General features: G+C 42.3%; 1 protein-coding gene across 1 annotated transcript in view; it reads left to right on the top strand.

Annotated features, from left to right (window-relative positions):
* Window positions 1-272: 272 nt before the first annotated feature.
* The window catches only part of CMC1 (C-X9-C motif containing 1), a 98,385-nt gene continuing 74,149 nt past the window's right edge, over window positions 273-24,508 (top strand). The window contains exons 1-3 of the mRNA XM_030330129.1: window positions 273-589; window positions 8,464-8,592; window positions 8,684-8,946. Coding sequence (XP_030185989.1) covers window positions 273-589; window positions 8,464-8,592; window positions 8,684-8,946 — 709 coding nt within the window. The remainder of the gene's footprint in view (window positions 590-8,463; window positions 8,593-8,683; window positions 8,947-24,508) is intronic.

The raw sequence follows: 24,508 nt of genomic DNA, 5'->3' as shown, positions 1-24,508 counted from the left end.
ACTCAGTCAGTTGAGCGTCCGACTTCGGCTCAGGTCATGATCTCACAGTCTGGGAGTTTGAGCCCCGTGTCGAGCTCTGTGCTGACAGCTCAGGGCCTGGAGCCTGCTTCAGATTCTGGGTCTCCTTCTGTCTCTGCCCCTCCCCAGCTTGCACTCTGGCTCACTTTCTCTCAAAAATAAATAAACATTGTTTTTAAATGTGCTTCAGAACTGAAGCAGGAATAAAAAGTGGGACACATTTATCCGTTGGATTCCATTCACTATTGATCAAGATGACCGCACAGGCATTAACTTCCCCTACACTTCTGAGTTGTAGACATGTGACGGCTCAGAGGATCCTCATGGGTGTTTCATGCAGTAGTGTCAAAAAAGCAAGTGAGAGGTACAAGGCACTACCAGCTTATGTTAAGGTATTTGAAGGCTTACAGAGAACTAGTGGCCACATGCAAGAATTGGGGCTGAGAAGATTTGCAGTCGTGTGTAAGACATGTCCTACGTATAAGTCTTTGGTAGCTCAAAGATCCAAGACCCAGAAAGGCAGACACAGAAATGAAATCTCAGAGCAGCTACAACCTGAGTTTCAAACCCTGTATGGATGTTGTCATCCCTAAATGTGTGGCCCTAAAATGTGTTAGTAAGGGGAGTGTGGGGAGAATCTCTGTACCTTTTTTGTTAGGCATCACCTTTCCTTTTTCCTTAGCAATAACTTTCTCTACATGGCAGAAAACTAGTCTCTTAACGGCTTCTACATTTTGCATTTTAAAATTCCACCCTCAGGAGATGAACTGGTATACTTAGATCCACAGCTAATATTTTCTAGGCAAAACTCTACTGGTCTGTTCTAGGTCATGTATTCATTCTTGGGCAAATGAATACGGTTAAAGAGAGATGTCATGTAAGAACATGAAGACATTGGGGCGCCTGGGTGGCGCAGTCGGTTAAGCATCCGACTTCAGCCAGGTCACGATCTCGCGGTCCGTGAGTTCGAGCCCCGCGTCGGGCTCTGGGCTGATGGCTCAGAGCCTGGAGCCTGCTTCTGATTCTGTGTCTCCCTCTCTCTCTGCCCCTCCCCCGTTCATGCTCTGTCTCTCTCTGTCCCAAAAATAAATAAACGTTGAAAAAAAAATTTTTTTTTAAATAAAAAATAAAAAAAAAATTAAAAAAAAGAACATGAAGACATTGGCAGAAACCAATCTAATAAAATGAATTAGGGGAGGAGCAGTGTCCAAAAGAAGAACAGGATGCCAAGCCGACAATGCCATAAATGTGCATCTCGTGTTCTAAGTGAGGGGGGTGTCTTGACCAGAAAATATATCTTAAAGCACGTAAAACCTGAAAGTTATCTTTAGCCAAAGATCAGAAATGGCAAAATGGAGGCTGAATTAAGGTAGAGGTTAGGGACAGGGAAGAGATGGAAGTGATGTTAAGGAGTAATAATCAGTGGGTCATGTAACCCATATTAGTTTCACATGGTGCCCCTATATTCTCCAGTAACAGGAGCTTACTACCTTGCCAGATGCCAAGTCCTCTGAGAGGTGCTACAGTGATGCAGAAGATACAGTCCCTCCCCTCAAAGGGCAGTCACATGGCTTGGCAACAGCAATACCTCATTTCTATAGGAAGCCTTTCATCCATACCTTGGGATCCCTGGCGCCATGACGTAGAACTTAGTTAATGAAATAGATCTGTATAAGCACTCTTCTTTACTGAAGGTCAAGGCCTGAACTTTTGGGAGCTCTTCATTTGGACTTACTGCTTCATGTCCTATTGATCAATATACCAGGATCAATGATATAGGATTGTTTTGTCTGAGCGCATCACTAGGGAGAAAGCATCGAAACTTGAAAGCAATTCTCAACACTTGATTTTTATGTCCTTGGATGTTGTCTATGTGGTCCCAACTAATAGTGGCCAATCTAGCTATTTCAACCATATTTGTGGTACGTGATGATTAACCTATGCCTATTCTATACAGCAAAATGCAATCGACTAAGACTCCATTTGTCTTTCTCTTTTTTTTTTTTATTTATTTTTTATTTTTTTTTTTTTTATTTATTTTTGGGACAGAGAGAGACAGAGCATGAACAGGGGAGGGGCAGAGAGAGAGGGAGACACAGAATCTGAAACAGGCTCCAGGCTCCGAGCCATCAGCCCAGAGCCTGACGCGGGGCTCGAACTCACGGACCGCGAGATTGTGACCTGGCTGAAGTTGGACGCTTAACCGACTGCGCCACCCAGGTGCCCCTGTCTTTCTCTTATTGAATAATTTTTAAGAAGTTACTTCAAATATAAGCATTAATGTTCATGTTTATGTTTGTCTTCTGAAAGTCAAGTTAATTTCACCCTCTGGGTTCCCGCATCATCTTCTAACATGTTGGACTGTAATTATTTGTTCATGTGTTTGTCTTACACCCCCTGTACTCTGAGTTCCTTAAGGGCAAGGACTTCATCTTACTTATTCATTCCAGGACTCAGCACAGTGCCTGGCGCATGGAAGGTTCTCCGTCTTGGGGGAGGAGTGGGTAATAAATTCAGGAGGTTTGTCCTCTGACAGATCAATAGTGCAGAAACATCTGGAATGAGTTGTTAGTTTTCACTAACTTTATTTTCTCTAAATAAGCAAAAGATCCTTGAGATGTTTTCAGTGCAGCTGGCCATCTAACCAGAATGTCATTGTCATTTCAGACACACTGTACAATGAAAAGCACTTCTGTTTTTGTTTGTCAACTTTGCCAGCTCCTGTGAGAAATTCTACAAAGGATCATGGCATCTGCACAAGACAAGGTAAGAGAAATCCAATATAACTCATGTCATAGTCTTATCATTATCTTTATTATCATTTTTTTTAGCATTTTTTAGGAATAGAAGTCTGCGACCCTAGAAAAAATTGTGGTCTGCTTAAAGGAGGCCACCCAGAAAATAATTCACAGTAAAAACAAAACATAAAACATAAAAAACCTTCCACAGAGGTGAGAGGTGATTTTTTTTTCACACTTTTTTTTTCTCACCTGATAAGTGATAGGGCACACTGTTAAATCTCCTTTGTTCATTTGAAGGGTGTTCACATAATACTGATTTAAACATATTGTTACCCAGATTTCAGCCTTGAAGGCAGAGTAGCTCTGAAGTACTACATCAAAAAACCCCTGAATATAGTGCAATAGTTCAAAAGAACTGAATTCTAAAAATAAAAGATAATCATCACAGCGACAATAGCTAGAATCTAGCAATGGCCTACCGTGTGCTAGAAACCGCTATCACTGTTTGTTACAGGTTTTCTTTAATGCTCAAATAAATTAGGCGGGGATGGTGTGACTGAGGACACTGAGGCTCAGAGGGAGAAACGATTTACCAAATCTAAATTAGAAGTGGGAAAGCAGATATGTAGATACATTCAACCATGTGAATGAGTCTCACAGCTATTGAGTTGAGCAAAAGACACCAGATAATGGTAGATTACACTGCACTGTTACTTTCATATAAGTTCAAAAACAGACAAAACTAATCAATTCTCATAGAAGTCAGGAGATAGTTATTTTTATGTGGGGCTTCACTAGGAGGAAGAATCAAGGAACCTTCTGGATGACTAGAAATGCTCTAGGTCTTGACACAGGTGTGGTATAAAAGTGTATCCACACATGAAAATTTTTTCAGCTGCACACAGATTTGTTCCCTTTTCTGTATATAAATTATATCTCAATAAAAAAGTTATGAACTATAGAAACGATCCCTGAAAGTATAACTTTTTTCAATAAAAAATTTAAAAAGTAAAAGAAGGCAAGAGGAATTAGAATTTAGCTCTGTTTGGTTCCAAAGTCCCTCTCTTTCCACTACACACTCTTTTTTTTTTTTTTAAGTTTATGTGTTTATTGAGAGAGAGAGAGAGAGAGAGAGAACAAGCAGAGGAGGAGCAGAGAGAGAAAATCCCAAGCAGGCTCTGCACTTGGAGTGCAGAGCCCTATGTGGGGCTCCAATTCACAAACTGTGAGATCATGACTTGAGCTGAAATCAACAGTCAGACGCTTGACCGACTGAGCCACCCAGGCGCCCCAACTATACATTCTTTCTGAAATCAGTTTTAAGTTTCTATGTTCAATACAGAATCTTACCTGTTTTACTGGGATAGTGCATCGAAAATTCTCCACAGATACTTTATAAACTATTGCTATAGGTTCATACAGTGGAAAATGCACAGTACAAGCAGAAACCTTTTGGTTGTGAAAAGATGATGTATGAAACGGGGAGACTAGTCCGTCAAAGGCTTCATGAACTTTATTAAAGGAAAGGGTTTGGATTTTATGTATATGAGGAACCACTGAGGGATTTTACATAAGAAATTTTATGATCATATTTGCTGTTGTGGATGAAATGAGTTAGAAAGAATGGATAGCAGGAGAATCAGCCTAGCACCTGAGAGAAGTTAGGAGACTGTTGGAAACATCTCTGCAAAAGCAGGTAGCTCTTAGACTAAGAGTTACAACAGTACAGTTGGCAGATGAAATAAAGATATGTTAAAGAGCCAGGAGGAGTTAGTGGAATGAGCCATAGCAAAGCAGAACCTATTCAGCCACCAGGAAGTCAGGGACAAAGTATATTGTTCTGGGGAGAGGCTAAATCTAGGCAAGTTGTCAGGGCTCTAGCCAAGTGATTTGGGATTCCGGGAAATGTTCTGGTCCTTGTAAAGAACTAGACTGTGTCCCCCCAAAATTTATATGCTGAAGTCCTGAGCCAAGTACCTGAGAATGTGACTGTATTTGGAGATAGGGTCTTTATAAAGAAAATTAATTAAACATGATGTCATCAAGGTAGGCCCTAATCCAATATGATTGGTCTCCTTATTTTATAAAAAGGAAATTTGGACACAGAAACGCACATCCAGAAGACTATGTGAAGTGACAAAGAGAAAATGGCCACCTGTAAGCCAAGAAAAGTAGCCTCAGAAGAAACCAAACCTACAGATACCTTGATCTTGGACTTCCAGACTCCAATCGTGAGAAAATCTGTGGTTTAAGCCAACCATTCTGTGGTACTTTGTAATGGCGGCCCTAACAAACGAATAGAAGTACCAATCTGGACCTGTGCCTATCGAAAAAGGAGAAGGCACAGGCCCTGGGGGCTGGGAGCTAAATCATGCAGCTCAGTAAGCAGACAAGGCCACCAGGAACCCTCGGATAGTGATCTTCCAGCCAAGAAGTTGGCTAGCCATTTCAAACTTCAGGTACTGGTAGGGATGGGGCTTCTAATATTACTCCAAATGTAATTCTCATTGGCTCAAAGACAGGGCAGAACAAAGCAATAGGTGAAATCTTTAATTCTGATTTGGGGCAGAGTTGGAAGCAAGCAGGGGTTATCTCAACCTTTATTGTAACTAATAGGTATCCACATAGAGCCAAAAATTATGCTAGATCTAGTTAGAATTGAGGCAATAAACAATTAAGATATTTGTTTGTACCTGCGAATTCCTTAGATGTTAGACTAAGAGATATGTATGTGTGTGTGTGTGTGTGTGCTTATGTCTAGTCTACATACTAAGCCCCTCACTTCTCTGCTTTCACATGCTCTGCCATGGATCAAATATTCCCTCGGGTCATTGAAGTTTCCTCCTAACTGGTCTCTCCCTCTCAGTATTGGCTCCCCGGTAATGAGGATCAAGAGCAGATCATTTGAGGCATGAATGGGTGCATGGCCATGATTTTCTCATTTGTCTGTGTACATTTTCCAAGGAACGGAATCGCCTAGCAGTCCTTCTTGACTCCTTGTTCTATTCTTCCAGGTCGATTATGAAGAATGGATTTTTCCTTCCCAGTTACATTCATTCACATCCATTCTGTCTTTTACATAGCCACATAGACTAGTTCACGCTCTTTTCAGATCCTGCCTGAACTATTACAAAAGCTCCTTACCGTTCTGCTTACCCCCTGCGTCTCTCGTCACCACTTGTATCTATCCTATGCAAAATCGTCTTTAAAACACATCACTTTGACAAAAGGCCATTTTTCTACTTGTTAACCTTCAACAGCCCCTGACCGGTTACAGCTTCAAACACGCCTCAGCCTAATGTTTAAGGCTTTGAGCATCTGGCTCTTCTAACATTTTCAGTCGCATTCGTAAGTATCCTAGCTTCCCAAATCTTCAACGAATGGCGTCAGACATTGCCCTCCAACATGACTGTCCACACAGCCCTGGGCTTCCTACCCCTATGCTTTTGCTTTTGCATGTATGTTTTTATTTCTTGCCTTCTGTCTTTCCCATGCTTCATTTGTCCCTCAAGAACACCTCAAATCTCAGACATTTTTGCTTATTTTTCTCCTGGTGTGACATACACTCTGCTGACTCATGCTAGCCATCTTTCAAGGCCAACCATAATTTCTACTTCATCTTTCAAGTCCTTCCTAGCCACTCTGGCATTCAGTCCTTTGTGAAAAGCTACTGTGCGGCCATTAGGTACGAGATATCGTCTGAGCCCTAGAGATCATGCTTGGCTGATACAGAGTTCCTCATTTCCAGGACAGTGTGCTCTCCTCCCCTTTATGTTCTTATTTCAGCTATTGTTCAAAGAACTATCCATATCTTAGGGGTCCCTGGGTGGCTCAGTTAGTTGAGTGTCCAGCTTCGGCTCAGGTCACGATCTGGCAGTTTGTGAGTTTGAGCCCCACGTTGGGCTCTGTGCTGACAACTCGGAGTCTGGAGCCTGCTTCAGATTCTGTGTCTCCCTCTCTCTCTGCTCCTCCCTCACTTCTACTTGGTCTCTCTCTCTCCCTCTCAGAAAGAAAGAAACATTAAAAAAAAAATTTTTTTTAAATAATGTGCTATCTTAGGAAATTTGTTTTGAATTACCAATTACATTTCTATGATTTAGTTTTTAATACATGAGTTATCTTTCCCAGGTACTTTATAGAGACTTTGCCCCCCAATGATCTAATTTCATAGATCAAGGAGATCTATGAGACAGGAGAGGGGCACGCTGTTATGTACCAGGCAATGAGATGCTAGTGCTTCTCATAGTGTGAGATGTCTAACAGCCCATTTTATGGGACACACAAAACCCATGATTTTACAGATATTATTGCATAGGATAAAGCTGAAGTAGATAGTGCCCATCTGAGTTTGTTTTTTCAGTGAGTTACTTTAAAAATATTAAATAATAAAGCTTCAAGCAATACTCAGTTATGGCAAAGGCCATCAAGTGGGTTTTCAGCGACTGAAACAGTGTTAAATGATAACACATTTATTCCTCACAACGTCTTTACAAATTAGAAACTAAAGTCCAAAGAAACGTTGGAATTCATTCAAGTCACAGAGCTACTAGGTGGTGATGCAGGATTCCGGTAGAGGTACTTAGGTCTCTGACTAAAGCTCTCCCTGACATCCTTTTGCATATATAGGAAAATTTAGTGTAATTACCCAAGTGTGAATGTCTGGCTTGTGTCTTTATACCCCACCTCATCTCCTTAAAAAGATTTATTTTCTAAACTAAATCTTCCATCTCCAGAAAAAGAAAAGGGGCATCAGAATGAATTTGGTATGTTTCAAAACCCATTTATAAAACACACAAGAAAACAGACCTGCTTTCCTGACTGGCTGAGTGAAACATTAATTCTTCACCTTGGCACCTCAACCTACAGCTGTAATAAGGGCCGTTATGCCCAAATAGGCCCTTAAACGGAAGACCTGCTGGGCAGAGACCCACTTTCCCAACCCGGCTCGACTGTGGCTGCTTTTTCTGCCAACTGACCAGGCTGAAGCAGCAGCAGGGGAGGAGGGACTGCAGGTAGGTGGGGAGGGGATCATTTTGAAAGCTCTAAATCCCTCCCAGGGAAGAAGCAGCTGCTCCTTGTTTTTCTAACATCTGTCCCATCTGTCCCCGGCCGCACCTCACCCTTTGGAGGCTCGAACTAGCTGACCATGGATGTGACAAGGAAGCATTTCTGAAGGCCGGTTGGTGAGCGGAAATGAGAATAACTGCCACCAGAAAGTTTCTTTTATCGAGAAGAGGGCAGTTGGGGCTCTTCTGGAGTATAGCTGTCACCTTCCTTCATTTTTCTGAAAAACATACGGCTTTAACTGGCAGAATCGGGATTTGTAACATCACCCAAATCAGGCTGTACGCCCTAAGGACAATATGTCCTAGCGCCCATTTTTTTATTTCCCCCTCCAGGGAAGCCACAGGCTGCTGATTTGTGGGACAGATAATGATACTGTACGAACTATACCACCTCTATAGAACAAGCTGTTCATATCTTGCACGTGTGGCGTTTATGACGTTTAACAGCGTGTTGCTTGTATTTGACTCCCCTGCCAACACGATTCTTCCCGAGAATAGGGCCCTTATTTTTATTTAGGTATTTACCCCTCGTATTCAGAACCGTGGCTGGAACCTGGCAGGCATGAAATAGAAATTTATGAATGAACGAACGTTAACGAAGATAAAATAAACAGGGTGATTCATTCCGTCTTCCGAAGACGGGAGCGGAGGGAAGGGTTTGGCCGTGAACTTAGTCGCCACGGGAGGCGCAGTCCCAAAGGCCAGCAGCTTCGGCTCGGGTCTCCGCAGACCCGGGTCTGCAAGCGGGCGCTAGCGCTCCGCCCCAAGCGAGGCCCCGAGCCTCTGAGACAGCCCGCCCCCAAGGCACACAAGGCCACGCCCCCTTCCCAGTCATTCCCTGGGCAAAGTCCGTTCCAGGCTTCGGGGTGGGGCCAGAAGGGCGCAGGCGCAATGCGCAGCGGAAGTAGCGACTCGGGAAATTAGAAGGAAGGAAAGGGGCCTGCGTGCCGGGCTCCGCGAAGGGCACTGCGCTCCTCCTCCGTGGCTTCCTCCACCTCGGGGAAGCTCCGGGCGGCCGCACGTGCCTCCCTGCCCAGACTCCTCCCCTTCCCTCCCCCTGCCCGGGAGCGGCCGCGGGCTGCTTTCCTCTCCTCCAGCCGAGATGGCGCTCGACCCCGCAGGTACGGGGGCGGGACGCGGGGGTTGCTGAGGAGTCCGGGCCCGGGTCCCTAACTGTGGTCCTGCGGCTGGGGGCCGGTCTGGGAAAGGTGCCGAGCGCTGAGGTTGCACCGCTTCCGCAGACGGCTGCTCACGCCCGCCCGGCTGGCCGCTTTAGGGTTTCTGGCGGCCCCAGCGTCTTCCCTGCAGTCTTGGGTCATCGGCTCGCGCCTTGGGGTTAGGGTTAGGTGAAAGGCATTGGGTTTGTTGTCCAAGCGGTCGTCCATTTGTCTTACAAACATTTCCTTCTTAACGCGGCTGGTCTCATCTTTCTCGTCCCTCTGGGGGGCGGGGGGCGGGTACTGACTCCTTTAAGTATCTGTAAGATAACTTAAAAACAACAATCCAAAGGACCCATCATTGTGGCAGGGGTCAGTTTCTTTAGAAAGGGTCCCCAGGGTCTCGATCAGTTAGTGCTTCCAGCCCACTTCTATATGAGGGAGTAGTTTCCCTCGAATTCCCGTCCTTAAAGAAGCTCACCTGCGCTGCCTTTGCTTTAAGCTGTTTGTGTTACAGGAGCTCACGTACGGTATCTTTGTAGGCTATTCGTGTAAGTATAGAGGACTTCGTTTTTGAAGGGGTGGTGATTGGTCTAGTCCACGCCCTTCGTTTTATGAATAGGAAAACTATTCATAAGGCGTTGGGAGGAGTAATGGCTTCAAACGTTTGGAGATTCAGAAATGGAAAACTCATTTGGTGGCTCTCAAGAAGAGCGGAAAATATCTGTAGCCAACAAATAATACATTTTTTGAACGCTTTATTATCAAGCTAAGTATTCTCAATTATCCAGCAATAGTATGTGATATTGTAGACCATTTTATGGGTTATAAAACTGAGGCGGAGAGAGATTAGGGACTAATCTAATTTAAAGCATAAAAATTTCTGGAACACTTAACAAGCACACCAATTTTGGCCCAGGTGATTGGAACAGACTTTATGAGGCCGTTAATAATTGATCTAGCCTTTAAAGGATAATTTCCAGTGGTTGGACTTGGAGAGGAGGCGTCAGAATGAACAAATGTATAGGAGGTAAAATATCACTGTGTGATATTTAGTTGCAGAGTGTAAATGAGGGGTAAGAAAAATTAGGTTGGAAAGTAGATTGACGCCTGTTACAATTCTAGTGCATCTGAGCTGAAAGTGACATTCAAAGTAATCTACAAATGAGGAAACAGACTCAGAGAGGTCAAAGGCTTTCATATGTCCACATTCTGAGTTTAGATACATGAAATTTAGAAAAAAGTCTCACTTGCTGTTTCCACTTTCTTACTGTCCAGTTACTCTTAACCCACTCAATCTTGTGGTGTGCCCACGTCCACACTGCTAATTGCTGGTAGAGCCCAAGCTGGAATAGAGCCCTGGTAATTTCATTTCCGGGTCCATGCTATAGACCATGCCTCTGATGAAAACAAAAACGGGAGTGCCCATTATATGTCACAAGCATACAATGGTAGAAGAAAGAAGACAGCCCACCCCTGAACCCCCATATATACTTTGCCAGATTATGATCAACATGAAGAAAATAAGCAGTATCATGTGGTAGGTGGTGAAAAGAGGACTGACCTCAGAGTAGGCAGTGAAGAGCTCTATGAGGAAGTGTCCTTTGAATTGGAATCTGAAGGACAAGAGGAGGTAGTTATGTGAAGAGGTAGGGAAAGAGTATGCTGGGCAGTCAGAAGCAGCAAATGCTTAAAATGTTTGGAATGAGGGCCAGAGCGTGGAGGAGGTTCATAAGGAAGGATGTTGGGAAAGTAGGCAGGAGCTAGATGCTGCAGGACCTGGAAGGCCCTGATAAGAAAGCATTTGGACTTTTCCTGATGTTATCAAAAGTCTTTGGAGGCTTGCATTCATTCATTCATTTAATGATTGTTTATTTTGAAAGAGAGCGTGCACGTGAGTGGGGGAGGGGCAGAGAGAGGGAGAGAGAGAATCCCAAGCAGGCTCTGCTCTGTGAACATGGAGCCCATCGTGGGGCTCAACTGACTGAGCCACCCAGGCACCCCTCAGAAGCCTCTGGAGGCTTCTATAGAGCACAGTGACAGGGCTGGCTCCCCTGCTCCGTCAGTGGAGTGTGCAACGCTTGATCTCAGGATTGTGAGTTTGAGCCCCATGTTGGGTGTAGAGATTACTTTAAATTAAAAAAAAAAAATGAGAGCAGTGGCACAATAGAAATGATGTCTTTACTACTCTGGCCGCAGTGGTAGCATGCAGTGTGGAGGAGTCCTGAGTGGAAGCAGGGAGACAGGTTAAGAGATGGTGGCAGTGGTCCAGGCTAGGTATGTTAGTGTCTTGGCCTGGAGTGGGATTAGAAAAGCTGGAAAGAGAAAGCTTCAGTAGATGTTTTGGAGGACTAATTGACAGGACCTGCTGTTGCGTTGAATAAAGGTGGTGAGGCAAAGGGAGGCATTAGGGATAATTAGCAGGTTTTTTACTTTAGCAACTGGGTGGTTGGTTATGGTCAAAGCCAACAGTATGATCATTGGAAACTTGTTAAGCAGGGATGGAAGCAAGATTGGAATGGGAAACAAGAAAGTGGAGTCAGCAAGTAGGAAGTTTTGAAATATTCTTGTCGGTGTAAATTCCAGAATACAAATGTATTGAAGCCAGCTTTTTGTTTAAGTTCATTTGTGTTTGGTTCCTGGATTGAAGCACAGATTTACATTTTGCTATTTCTCTTGCTTTTTATACAGTGGTATGTGCCCACACTGAGTAGATGTGTTTCTGAGTAGATGAGTAGATAGTTAGGTCAATTGAGGTGAATATAGCCAAGTCTGTTTTCCCACTGATTTCTGTTAGGTTTTTAAATTTTTTATGTTTGTTGATTTTTGAGAGAGAGAGAGAGGGAGAGGCAGAGAGAGGGGGAGACCCAGAATCTGAAGCAGGCTCCAGGCTCTGAGCTGTCAGCACAGAGCCCGACGTGGGGCTCGAACTCACAGACCGCGAGATCATGACCTGAGCTGAAGTTGGCCGCTTAACTGACTGAGCCGCTCAGGTGCCCCTATGTTAGATTTTTAAAAATCTTTTTTTAAGTTTTAAATTTGAATTACAGTATAGCTGACATAGTGGTATGTTAGTTTCAGGTGCACAATATAGTGATTCAACAATTCTATGCACCACTCAGTGCTCACTGTGATAGGTGTACTTGTAATCCCCTTCACCTATTTCACCCACCCCCCACCCACCTCCACTGTGGTAGCCACCAGTTTCTCTGTAGTTAAGAGTCTGTTTCTTGGTTTGTCTCTCTCTTTCTTTTATTTTTATTTTTTCATTTGTTTGTTTTTTTAGTCTTAAATTCCACATATGAGTGAAAACATACGGTATTTGTCTTTCCCTGACGGACATATTTCGCTTAGCATTATACTTTCTGGCTCCATGCCTGTTGTTCCAAAGGGCAAGATTTCATTCTTTTGTTATGGCTGAATAAGATTCACACATCATATATACACACACATGGGAATATTATATATGTGTGTGTGTGTATATATATATATAAACATATATGTGTGTGCAACGGTTGATATATATGTTTATATATATATATACACACACACCCCACATCATCTTCATCCTCTCATCTATTGATGAACACTAGGCTGCTTCCATAATTTGGCTGTTGTAAATAATGCTGCTGTAAACACAGGGGTGCATGTATCCCTTGAATTAATGTTTTTGAATTTTTTAGCTAACTACCCAATGTGATTGTTGGATCATAGGGTAGTTCTGTTTTTAACTTTTTGAGGAAACTCCATACTGCTTCCCACAGTGGCCACACTAGTTTGCATTCCCCGGCGTTCCTTTTTGTCCGCATCTTCACCAACACTTATGGTTTCTTGTGTTTTTGATTTTAGCCATTCTGACAGCATGAGGTGGTATCTCATTGTAGTTTTGATTTGCATTTTCCTGATGATGAATGATGTTGGGCATCTTTTCATGTGTCTGTTGGCCATCTGGATGTCTTCTTTGGAAAAATGTTCCTCGTCCCTTTTTTAAATTGGAATTTTTTTTTTTTTAAATTTTTTTTTTTCAACGTTTATTTATTTTTGGGACAGAGAGAGACAGAGCATGAACGGGGGAGGGGCAGAGAGAGAGGGAGACACAGAATCGGAAACAGGCTCCAGGCTCCGAGCCATCAGCCCAGAGCCCGACGCGGGGCTCGAACTCACGGACCCCGAGATCGTGACCTGGCTGAAGTCGGACGCTTAACCGACTGTGCCACCCAGGCGCCCCAGGAATATTTGTTTTTTGGGTGTTGAGTTGTATCAGTTCCTTATATATTTTGGAATATTTATTTATCAAATATGTCATTTGCAAACATCTTCTCCCATTCTGTAGGTTGCCTTCACTGGTTTATGTTAGATTTTTCAAAATCTTCATACAGGTTTGATCTTCATTTGGCAACAGCCTTTAACTAACTTCGTAGGGTCCACTTTTCTCAAGAAACTCTGAACCCAGCAGTGAAGTGCAGGCTACATACTTATATGTAGTTTTATTTAGATTATTTTCCTTATTGTTAACGTAGAGGTAATAAAGGCACGCTTTGTAAGTCTCTCAGCCGTACTTCGTTAGGTTCATTATTTTCTCTTACTATTTGAATGCAGAGAGAAAAAGCTGGAGGGGGTCCACAACACCCAAGAAAAGTGGCTGAGGAGGTTAAATTTTTAAAAACTACTAGTGTGTGGGTTGCGCTCCCAGATGTTCAGCTTTAATTTGCTAAGCCTCTGACATTTTAAAATAGTCCATAGGCAGTTCTAATATGCAAACAGTAGAGGAGAAATCGCTGTTCTGAACTCTTCCACTTTATTGACTTAGTCTTTAGCTTTGTTTTCTTATCAGTCTGATCTTCCTATTTCCAGAGGAAATTATCCCTACCTCTTTAGCCGTGAATGGTACCTCGATGGCTTGGTGATGGTGGTTAGTTTACGGCAGGCCATACACTGTCATCTTTGGGGTTATCTTTTCCACCGGTCAGAAATTATTTCTATTTTTATTCAACAAAATTCTAGACATTAACCTCCTCTCATAACAAGTTTTAAAAGGGCCTGGTAATGGAAAGTCAAGCCTAGGGCTGTACGAAAGAACACCCAGTTGTTTCTTTGCTGTTCCCAGATTCCAGATACATTTTCCCACATGACTGTATTCCCAGATCACAAACTCCAGAAACCTGGGCCTAATAATTTTGCTTATTTTCTCTAATAACTATAAGGGCTTCCTTTCTTTTTTTGTTGTTTTTCTTGTTCCCTCTTTTAGGGGGTATGTAGTTTCCCTTCCCTTGTCCGTTAATGTGGATTCATTCTCTACTTTTGCATGATGGAGCGATAGCAGCAGAGAGAAGTTTCCTTAATCGTGTGTGTGCCACTTTATTGGTGTTTTCCAGAAATCTAATAAGGGGAGGAAGATGGGACAGTTGTAGGGCTCAGGGAGTAGAAAGTGGGATCAGCAATTTCATGATATTCCATGAGTAGAATTTGAAGGTATATCTTGGGAGGATGTCGTCAGGGCAGCTCTTAGAGTATTTGGATTGCAGGGGTTCTTTTAGTGGTTCCTATGGGGATGTAGTAGATTAGCTTTAGGAAATTCTTACTTTTTAAGTGAGACACCTAAACAGATTTAAAGAATCTTTTCTGAGAACACTGTGATTCATACGTGAAAGGTTATGTAGTTGATTAGAAAATTTTTGATTTGATTATGGCTTCTGTATCTGGATAGTATCAATTACGTTCGTATTTCAGAGCTAAAAGTATGTTTAACTTATACATTTTATGTATTTCTTTCTTTTTTTTAGTTTATTTACTTTGAGAGAGACAGAGACAGCCTGAGTGGGGGAGGGGCAGAGAGCGAGGCAGAGAGAATCTCAAGCAGGGTCAGTGCTGCCAGTGCAGAGCCTGGCACAGGCTCAAACCCACCAAACTGCAAGCTCATGACCTGAGCCAAAACCAAGAGTCAGATGTTTAACCGACTGAGCCACCCAGGCTCCCCTCACTTGTAAATTCTGTATATTTGTAAACTCAGAGTATACTTGTGATGAGAGTTGTACATCGTGAATCAGGAAATGTTTTGTAAACGAGTTCAAGGAATTTGAATTTTATCCTGAGAACAGTGGGAAGATACTCCAAATTTTTAGGCAAGTAGAACATGCTTTCATTTTTTTTTCACCTGACTTTTCATTAGATCCAGGTTATGTGTTCTCAGCAGAATACTGTAGAAGTGGTATCGTGTCTTTCTCGTGGTATCACATCCGGAGGTATATGACATCTTTCTGTCTCTCATAGATTATACTAAGTTTGATCAGTCAGGGGCTTGTCCCATTGCTTTGCTTTGTTTTTCCTCTCTTGTAATTAATAAGTAATTTGTGGAGAGTACAATCTAATTTAAGACTATGCAGATATCCATTCCTCATGGAAATGTCCCTTTTGATATAGTATCCATTGATGATTTTTGCTTGTTTCAGTCTTTCCTTAATGGTTGCAGAATGGTGATTTTCTGCCTCCAGCACTTTCTCTACATTGTTTGATCAGTCGGTTGTTGCTCTTTTGCTGTAAGCAAGAGACCACTTTGTTTCTTGTTCATTTATTTGTAGATTCATTATAGGTGTGGGCTCATGAATTCCTATTTTTTTCAGGGGTTTATAATTTGTTACTGTATGTAATTATGGTGGTGCTTACATTTTCCCAGATTTGGCCAGTGAGGGAGTTCCTTTAAACTAGCTTCTGGGCCCTTGTGATATGTTCCCATCCTGTTTTTGAGCATTTTCTCTTTTTCTCACACAAAGTATTTCTGGTTCATCTCTTACCTATTCTGGCCCATCCATAGAATTAGTCGTTTCTTTGACAAACCCTGGTTCCTTTGTTTGGTCGTGACATCAGAGAACAAGGTCTGGGTACCATTGGATGTTTTACATGCAAATGATTTGTTAATGGAGTGCTGTTAGAAAAAAACCTGTAAGGGACCAAGGGAACAGGACAGGGAAGGGGAGGAAGCTCAGCAAGGATGTGGTTTCAGGGAAGGCCTGTCGCAACCTGATCAGTTCTGGTGCACCACAAAGCGCAGGGCCTGTCCCACTTTGGAGGCCAGGGTGCTGGGCTTTTGTGCCATGTGGCAGTCCTTGCCCATGGCAGGAGACTGGGAGAGGGGCCACAGGAAGGAAAGCTGCCATGCCCGAGGGCCGTCCTGAGAAGGTTGCAGGTGTGAAGGCTTCAACATTCTCGGTCCTAAAAATCATTTATCTGAAGCTACTAGGAACCTTTGTTCAGGTAGTGAGAGTTCAGATAGTGGTAGGTCAGGTAGGAAGGGGTACTTGCACAAATATGTAAATATACACAAGTGTGTGCTCTGAGTCCAGGTGTGAAGTATCATGGGGTTGTGGTAATGACATTGGCCTAAGCTATACCTAACATACGCCAAACTGTGCTTTGTGTTTTTCCCTCCAGGCCATTTGACATGCTGTTCCTTCTTCTTAGAATTTTCCCTCTCTTACATCCCCAAATCTGTCTAGTTCTTGTTCATTTTTCACACGTCACTTTATTTATTAAACAAAATTTTTTTAAGTTGTGCTTACTTTAAGAGGGAGAGAAAGTGCATGAGCACGCAGGAATGGGGGAGGGACAGAAAGAGGAGGAGGAGGAGAATCCCAGGCAGGCTCTGCACAGTCAGTGTGGAACTCAATGTGAGGCTGGAACTTAGGAACTCTGAGATCATGACCTGAGCCAAAATCAAGAGTTGGCCGCTTAACCAACTGAGCCACCCAGGCGCCCCCACACCTTATTGTAGAATCATTTGCGTGACTCCACAGTCTTTCAAGAAAAATTTTAAAAATATTTGAAATTTCTAAAAACTACCAAACTATCAAATAATCTGGGTATAGAGTTTCCATTCTAGATCCAGAGGTTTTTCCTTGAGAAGTAAAGTGAAACCTACAGGTATGATTTGTCTGTATGTATCAAATAATTTGAGAGATGAAGGAAACTGTCAGGTGGAGAATGAAAGTATTTAACTGTAGTAAACAGTAAATGCTTTTCATATGATTTCACGTCTTTAGGTTTACTGGAGACTAGATGATTAGAAAAGAAAAACTAGTTAATTACATCTAGACGGCGAGAGATTGCCCACCAATCCTGGGAGAAGCATCCAGTTGAATTTGGGAATGAGTAAGGATGCCTTCTTGTTTTAGACTTTGTCATTAACCTCAGGCCCTATTCTAAGTGGCATAATCTCAGGTTTGAGGATGCTGGGGTAAGGAGAGAAGGGTTTCTCAGATAACTGCTAAAGCTTCTTAAGCCTCAAACCTGTATGATTGTAAATACTTGGCCGTTGGTCTCAAGGGGTTCTTTCACCACAGGAGAATAACTTCCGAGTTTATGTTCCCAGTGACCGGATTAGTATCGTTATTGTAGAATCCTCTAAGTTTATGGACGTCAAAAAAATGCAAGAAATATTACCTTCTGCTTGATATAAGTGGATCAATCCGTGCCAAATAAGAACATTGATTCCCAAATTAACCTTCTCCCCCCACCAGCCCTGATTATATTTTAGCATTTTTATTTATATTTCCAAGTTTTTATTTACATTCAATACTACACATAGGATAGTATTGGTTTCAGGAGTAGAATGTAGTGATTTATCACTTACATCCAACACCCAGTGCTCACCACAAGTGCCTTCTTTAATGCCCAGCCCCCATCTAGCCCACCTCTCACCCACCTCCCCTCCAGTAGCTCTGTTTGTTCTCTGTAGTTGAGAGTCTCTTATGGTTTGGCTCCCACTATTTATCTTATTTTACTTTTCTTCCCTTCCCTTATGTTCACCTGTTCTTATTTTAATATTTTTAGGTAAAGAGATTAAGGGAAAAACAATTTAAGAACATGGTATTTAATATCCTGCATTGTATTTTTGCTGAGAAACTTAGAGTTTTTTTATGGATCAAAGGATATATTAATTAAGCATGTTGAAATGTAGAGTTTCGAATGTTTATGTTGGCTGCTGCATAAGGAACCTAGCCTGTTTTACTCATCTCTGTGTATACAGCCCCTAGCATGGTGACTGATGCCTAGTAGGTACCTAATAAATATTTGTTAACAGAATGAATATTAATTATCAGATATTGAAACTCTCATAATCGTGTGTCATTTTTTTTTTAATGTTTATTTTTGAGACAGAGAGACAGAGCATGAACGGGGGAGGGGCAAAGAGAGAGGGAGACACAGAATTGGAAGCAGGCTCCAGGCTCTGAGCCATCAGCCCAGAGCCCGACGCGGGGCTCGAACTCACGGACCGCGAGATCGTGACCTGAGCTGAAGTCGGACGCCCAACCGACTGAGCCACCCAGGCGCCCCAATCATGTGTCATTTTTTAAACAGTTTGCATATTTACCATGTGCCAGCCATTAGAGGGAATTATAGAGATGAGTTAGACATGGTCTTGAACCCCATCAAAATTTAAGTTTCATGCAGCTTTCTTGCTCTAGCTACATATTGGAATCATTTGTGGAGCTTTTAAAAATACCAGTGCCTGGGTTTATCCCAGCATTTCTGATTTAACTGGTCTGGGTGGTACCCAGGCATCAGAATTTTTAAAGCACTCTCAGGTGGTTTGTTAGATGCAGCTAAAATTGAGAACTTCTGGTACCAAAATCTGTCTTAAATCTGTTCGGCCTAGTATAACAGCATACATAGCACAGACTGAGCGACTTAAACAACAGAAATTTATTTTAACACAGTTCCGGAGGCTGGGAAGTCCGAGCTCAAGGTGCTGGCCGATTTGCTTGCTGGTTCTTCTTCCTACAAGGCCACCTGTCGGATTAGGGCCTTGTGCATATGATCTCTTTTGACACTTAATTGCCTCTTGAAATACAGTCACATTAGGGTTTAGAGCTTCAGTATGATTGGGGTGGGGAAAGTCGGACAGAATTCAGTCCATGGCGACCACCAATCTGTCGGGAGAAGAAGGTTGCACAGATGGTGTGACGTTGTATGTTAAATCCGGATGTGATGAGAGCCAGAGCATTGGTGCACACAAAATCTTGGGCTTACGGAAGGAGAGAGCACTTTCAGGTGCTGGGGTCAGGCAGAACTTTGGGAGGGAATAAGTATTGAGTTTGTTTTTAATCGGAAGACCTTGCTAAGAAAGTAAGAGGTAGAAGATGGAAAATAAAGGCAGAAGACTGAGCTGGAGTTTGATTTGCTGCGTAATGTTGGAAGATGGCTTTGAGCTTTCTGAGCCTCTGCTCAGAAGTACCTTCTCCTGCCTGTGGTGACGTTTGTAAAACAACTCCTACCGCTCCTTCCTTCCTTCTGCAAATATTTATTGTGCCTCTTCTGGGCACCCTATACACATAAGCTGCTTTTTTTTAGGCAAGGAGGATAACGTAACCATCAGGATGGCAGAATGAAGATTTAAATTGTTGAAATTTTAAGTTGAAATTGTGATGGCTGCTAAGACTTGGAAATTGCCGGTAGCTGCTTGAAAAGGTGGGCAGAGTAGATTTGGATATGGAAATAAGCACTGGGAACATGGCATGAACAACGGCATCTTTTTTTTTTTTTTTTTCTTAAATTTTTTTTTTCAACGTTTATTTATTTTTGGGACAGAGAGAGACAGAGCATGAACGGGGGAGGGGCAGAGAGAGAGGGACACACAGAATCGGAAACAGGCTCCAGGCTCTGAGCCATCAGCCCAGAGCCTGACGCGGAGCTCGAACTCACGGACCGCGAGATCGTGACCTGGCTGAAGTCGGACGCTTAACCGACTGCGCCAGCCAGGTGCCATGAACAACGGCATCTTTAAAGGTAGAACCTTGTGGGATAGCCGCAAGAGGAGTGGGAGCAGATCTTACCTTGGAAGCGTTCATCCTTTTCCTAGGATTATTGCCATTTTTCAGAATATTTTTGAGACTCCTTTAGGGTTTGCCTTCAGCCTGTACAGTCCGTTCATCTCAGCATCCTCATTTAGGGGAAATTTATTGTTTAGAAGAGACCTGGTATTTCAGCCAAGGTTGTTAGCCAGAGGAAATCATCCTGGGAAATGCTCCTCCCCAAAAGAAGTTGTATTGTGGGACTCGTTTTCCCGTTAACGCACACTGGCTCTGAAGGCCACGCCAAGAAGTATGAGTGGCATGAGCAAAATTTGAATCTTTGAAGTAAGTGAATAACCTGTGGATGCAAAATTAATCCCCCCACTCTGTTACAAAGTGGCACAGGGTTTTTGTTCTGTTTTGTTTTTGTAGAAATGTTATGATGTATTATAAGATGAAAAAGAAATGGTGGAGTAGAGTGGCCAGAGGCACTGAGGAGCGGTCATAGATTTGAGGATAGTCTACCATGTTCTAGATGTACATCAGAAAAATCAGTTAGGTGTGAATTGCTGAGAAAGCACAGGCATCCTGACATTTCTTCCTTTCTCAAATACCGACTCCTGTCTCCCACAACACTGCTGATTTTCTACTAGAAAATCAGGAAAGGGTAGTCTTGAAGTTTTACCGGAATTTTACCGTAAATGTGAAACCTTCTCATTCACGAAATTATGGCCACCATGGACATTGCAGCATGCTGCTAAAATTGGCATGTCTTCCTGCATAAGTTGATTTCCTGCTTTGGTATACTTTTAATTGGTTGTCCCCTTTTGGCCTCGTCATGGGTTAAAGTAATGTGGGTGGAAGAGGAAGTTTTCACACCTAGCAATCTGCAGAATCTGAGGTCCAAGAAATAGGTGCTTTTTGGAAGTGGGCACATCTAGTGTGAACTAGGTGGTTATTAGCAGTGAAAGCTGATAGGACAAAGTAGTTCAAATGAAGCATACTATTGTGAGGGATAGGTGGTATTTGACCCGGAAGCCAGACAGAAACAGGCACATCTCTCTCGTTGATGTGCTTTCCATGTTTTGTTTAAGGGTGAGCTTATAGGACATTAGATTGTTACCGATTGAGCTAATACAGGATGTTTACTTTCTTTGAAGACATTTTTTTTTCCAGCCAACTGACAAATGGCTCCGTGTGTGTGTGTGTGTGTGTGTGTGTTTTCTCTTTTAAATAATTTTCTACATGGTAGGAATCAGAGGATCACCATTCCGTTTACCCTTACTTTTTGATCAGAAAATCTAAAGAGAAGAGTGAATTTTTTATTTTTGCTTGTGCTTCTGAAGTTCCTGAAACGCCCTTACTGTGTAAGGGTTGTTTCACCCTTAACTTCAGAAACTCAGACAACCTTGTTTGTTGGAATCCCCTTAAATAGGCCATCACCCCATGTGTGTGGCGTGTCGCGGAAGGGAATTGGGGACCTGGGCTACGTGATCTTGGCATTGCCAGTTTATCACACTTGGGCCGTTTCACCTCTGGGAGCCTCCACTCCTTTATCTGCAAACTGGAATAGAGCACTTCACCTGGGAGGGCTGTTAAGTAGGCTGCAGGGCATTGATCACCCTCACCTGGAGGTTTCGTGGCCGGAGGCAGGCGGGAATATTGTGGGGAAGGAAATCTCTCCCATCGCTGACTTCCTTTTCCGGTTTCGTTTTGTCCGTTCACGTTTGGCTTGGAGGAAAGAATGTGAAAGGAACACTGATCTTGGCTGTCTTAATTTTCCCTGAGTACCTCTGCCCTTCACCCCCCTTCCTCATTTTATTATAGCAAGAAGGAACCAACAAGCTGGCAAGACCATGGAAATCCGATCCCTATTTTTGGGCTGTTGAGGAGAACTGGAGTCCACCGGTCTTCCTGGTGCGAAGCACTTATTGGAAATGTAGCAGTTGAGAACGCTGGTCTTTGTGTAGTGTTCATGTTACTATCTGCCCTGGGGCACTTGGATTTGAAGCTCTTGGTAGCTAGTAAAGAAGAGGAATCTAAAGATAGAAACTGTTGCTAATGAGAACACTGTTGCGTATTTACTGCAAGCATTTTTCTTGTTTTTCCTCCAGAGTAACAGTAGTGTGGAAAGGTCTTCAGGAGCAAATAAATAGAACTGGAAAGTTAAAAAAAAAAAAAAAAAGTGGCATTATCTAAACAAGAATCAAATTAGTTAAATTAGAACATTTTCACTATTGAAAAGGCATACCTTGCCCTTCAGGTGTCACTTCTTTCCAGTCAAAGATTCTGCAATATTCTGATTTGCCTCACTGTTATCTCTGTGGATTCATAGCAAGTGTTGTTGTCAGTAGACTTCTAATCTACTACTGCCATACTGCAAGAACACGTGAGCCCCAAAGCAAAATCTGAGCTAACAAATTCAGCCAGTGAAAAAGGTGAAAATTGACTTTCAGGTGATGATAGAATGTTGAGAAGTTAGAGCTTTGGAAATTTTCCCTGGTGGTATTATCCTGATTCTTTATCTCAGTATAAATTCATATGACTATATATAGTAGCAAACTCTCAAAATTTGATTTTTTTTCAGACTCTTATACAAATGTATAACATATAGGCATCATCACATTGACTTTGAGAGAATCGCTCTGTAATTTTATGAATAAAAAGTACCATCTTTACAGTGTTTGTGGTGTTGAAGATAGCTTTGTAATACGTATAAAACCATAATTAATATACTCAGTGGTTGATATGCTACCAAGTGGGAAAATCTTTAGCAGAATTTATAGATTTTTAAGCCTGTTATTTCTGATTTAACACCAGGAGTTTGGAAAATCTAAATCAGTTCTCCTGTGATTCTAGAATTGTTTTTTTGCCCTAGGAGGTTTTAGAGGAATGAGAGAAGTTTTTGAGAGGAATCAGGAGAAGTTTTTGCAAGCCATTTAAAAACCGTGTTTAAATAGGAATTATAACCTAGAATTCATTATATAGGTAAATTTCTATTATAATTTCTTATGGGAAAATGGTTTAATATTACACAGCTGTGTCTGTATTTAAGGAAGTGATTAAAAAATTGGTGCTTTTGTTATCTAAGACCACTGCAAAATTTACAGAGCGAAAGGTAGATTCATTAAGACACATTATTAATAAGTTGTATAGATTAAAGCTATGTAAGCGAAAGGAAGAGGTAACATTTCAAAATTGATTTTATAAAATAGGTCAGTATATCACAATATTTCTTCTACTCCATTCAGTAATTATCGTGTTAATCACTGATGCCTCATATGATGTATGCTGCAGACCAGGAGAAAAGAAGTATGTGGAGATAGCCCCCAGTTTTATTATTTCCCTTCAAGGAGAGATCAGCTTTCCACTCCGCAGGGTGTCTCACAGGCATCTGAAATTCACCATGTCCACAGCTGAATTCCTCTCCCCCCTGGTGTTTCCTTTTGTGTTCCCTGTGTCAGTGAGTGGTCACAGCGATTTCACCAGGAGCCAGAAAACTGGGAACCTTCTTTGAATCCTCTTTATTTAGTCCCTGTAAGCCCTGGGCATCTTGTAGGATCTCCCTCGAAACTGCCCTTTTTCGCTCCATCCATACTTACAGTGCCTTTTATAAGCTCACTGTTCTTTTTCTCATCTTAAACAGTAGCTCTGGCAAAGCTAAAGAGAAAGAGAAGGCTTAAATAGTTAGGCCAGATTTCAGCAAAGCATGATCTAGGCAAAATCTGGTAAGGCCTGTAAACTGAGTGGTTAGTAACATTTTCAAAGGGTCATTTAAAAAAAAAAAAGGAACATACGTGGTAAAGATGGTCTGTAGCCTGCAAAGCTTGAAGTATTCACGGTCTGGTCCTTAACTAGAAATAGTTTGTTGAGCTCTAGCGTAAGCAGTGAAAACTGGGAAACAAGTATAGGTATGGTAAAGAGGGAAAATATCATGTGAATATCTTCCTATCATTATTTTGAGTATTTAGATGAAATGGATAGTTTCCTTGAGAAATAGAAATTTATTAAAACTGCAACTGACTTAAAAATAAATAAAAAGCTCTTAGAAAATGGAATCAGTAGTTAAAGCTCTCTTTGTGTCTGTCTCTCTCCCACGTACTCCAAGACCTAGGCCCTAATAGCTGGTGTACCACCAGAGACCATAGGGCTATTGTGTGTTATGTTCACATACACACATACACACATACATATGTATATGGCCAGATACTGGCTCATGTAACTGGGGGGGCTAGTTGGGCAAGTCTGAAACGCGTAGGGCAGACCAGGCTATCAGAACAGCATTGGAACTCTTGGTTCTGAGCTGAAGCTATAGTTCCCAGATGGAATTCTGTTCTTAAGGCTTTTCAACTGATTGTATCAGGCCCACCCACATTATCTAGGATAATCTCCTTTGCTTAAAGTCAACTGATTATAGACTTGAATCACATCTGCAAAGTACCTTTGCAGCAATGCCTGGATTAGTTTGAATAACTGGAGACTGTAGCCTTGCCAAGTGGAATCATAAAACTGACTGTCACAGGTGGTTTCTATCAGACTTTAAAGAAACTGATAATGGGGTGCCTGGGTGGCTCAGTCTGGTTAAGCCTCTGGCTCTTGATTTCTTTGGCTCAGGTCATGATCTCACGGGTCATGAGATTGAGCCCCATGTTGTGTGGGACTCTGCTCTGACAGCAGGGAGCCTGCTTGGAACTCTCTCCCTTTCTCTCTGCCATCCCCTGCTTGTGCTTGCTTGCTCT

Source organism: Lynx canadensis, chromosome C2 (genome assembly GCF_007474595.2).
Source record: "Lynx canadensis isolate LIC74 chromosome C2, mLynCan4.pri.v2, whole genome shotgun sequence".
Classification (NCBI taxonomy): domain Eukaryota; kingdom Metazoa; phylum Chordata; class Mammalia; order Carnivora; family Felidae; genus Lynx; species Lynx canadensis.
This window is presented reverse-complemented; position numbering and strand designations above follow the sequence as displayed.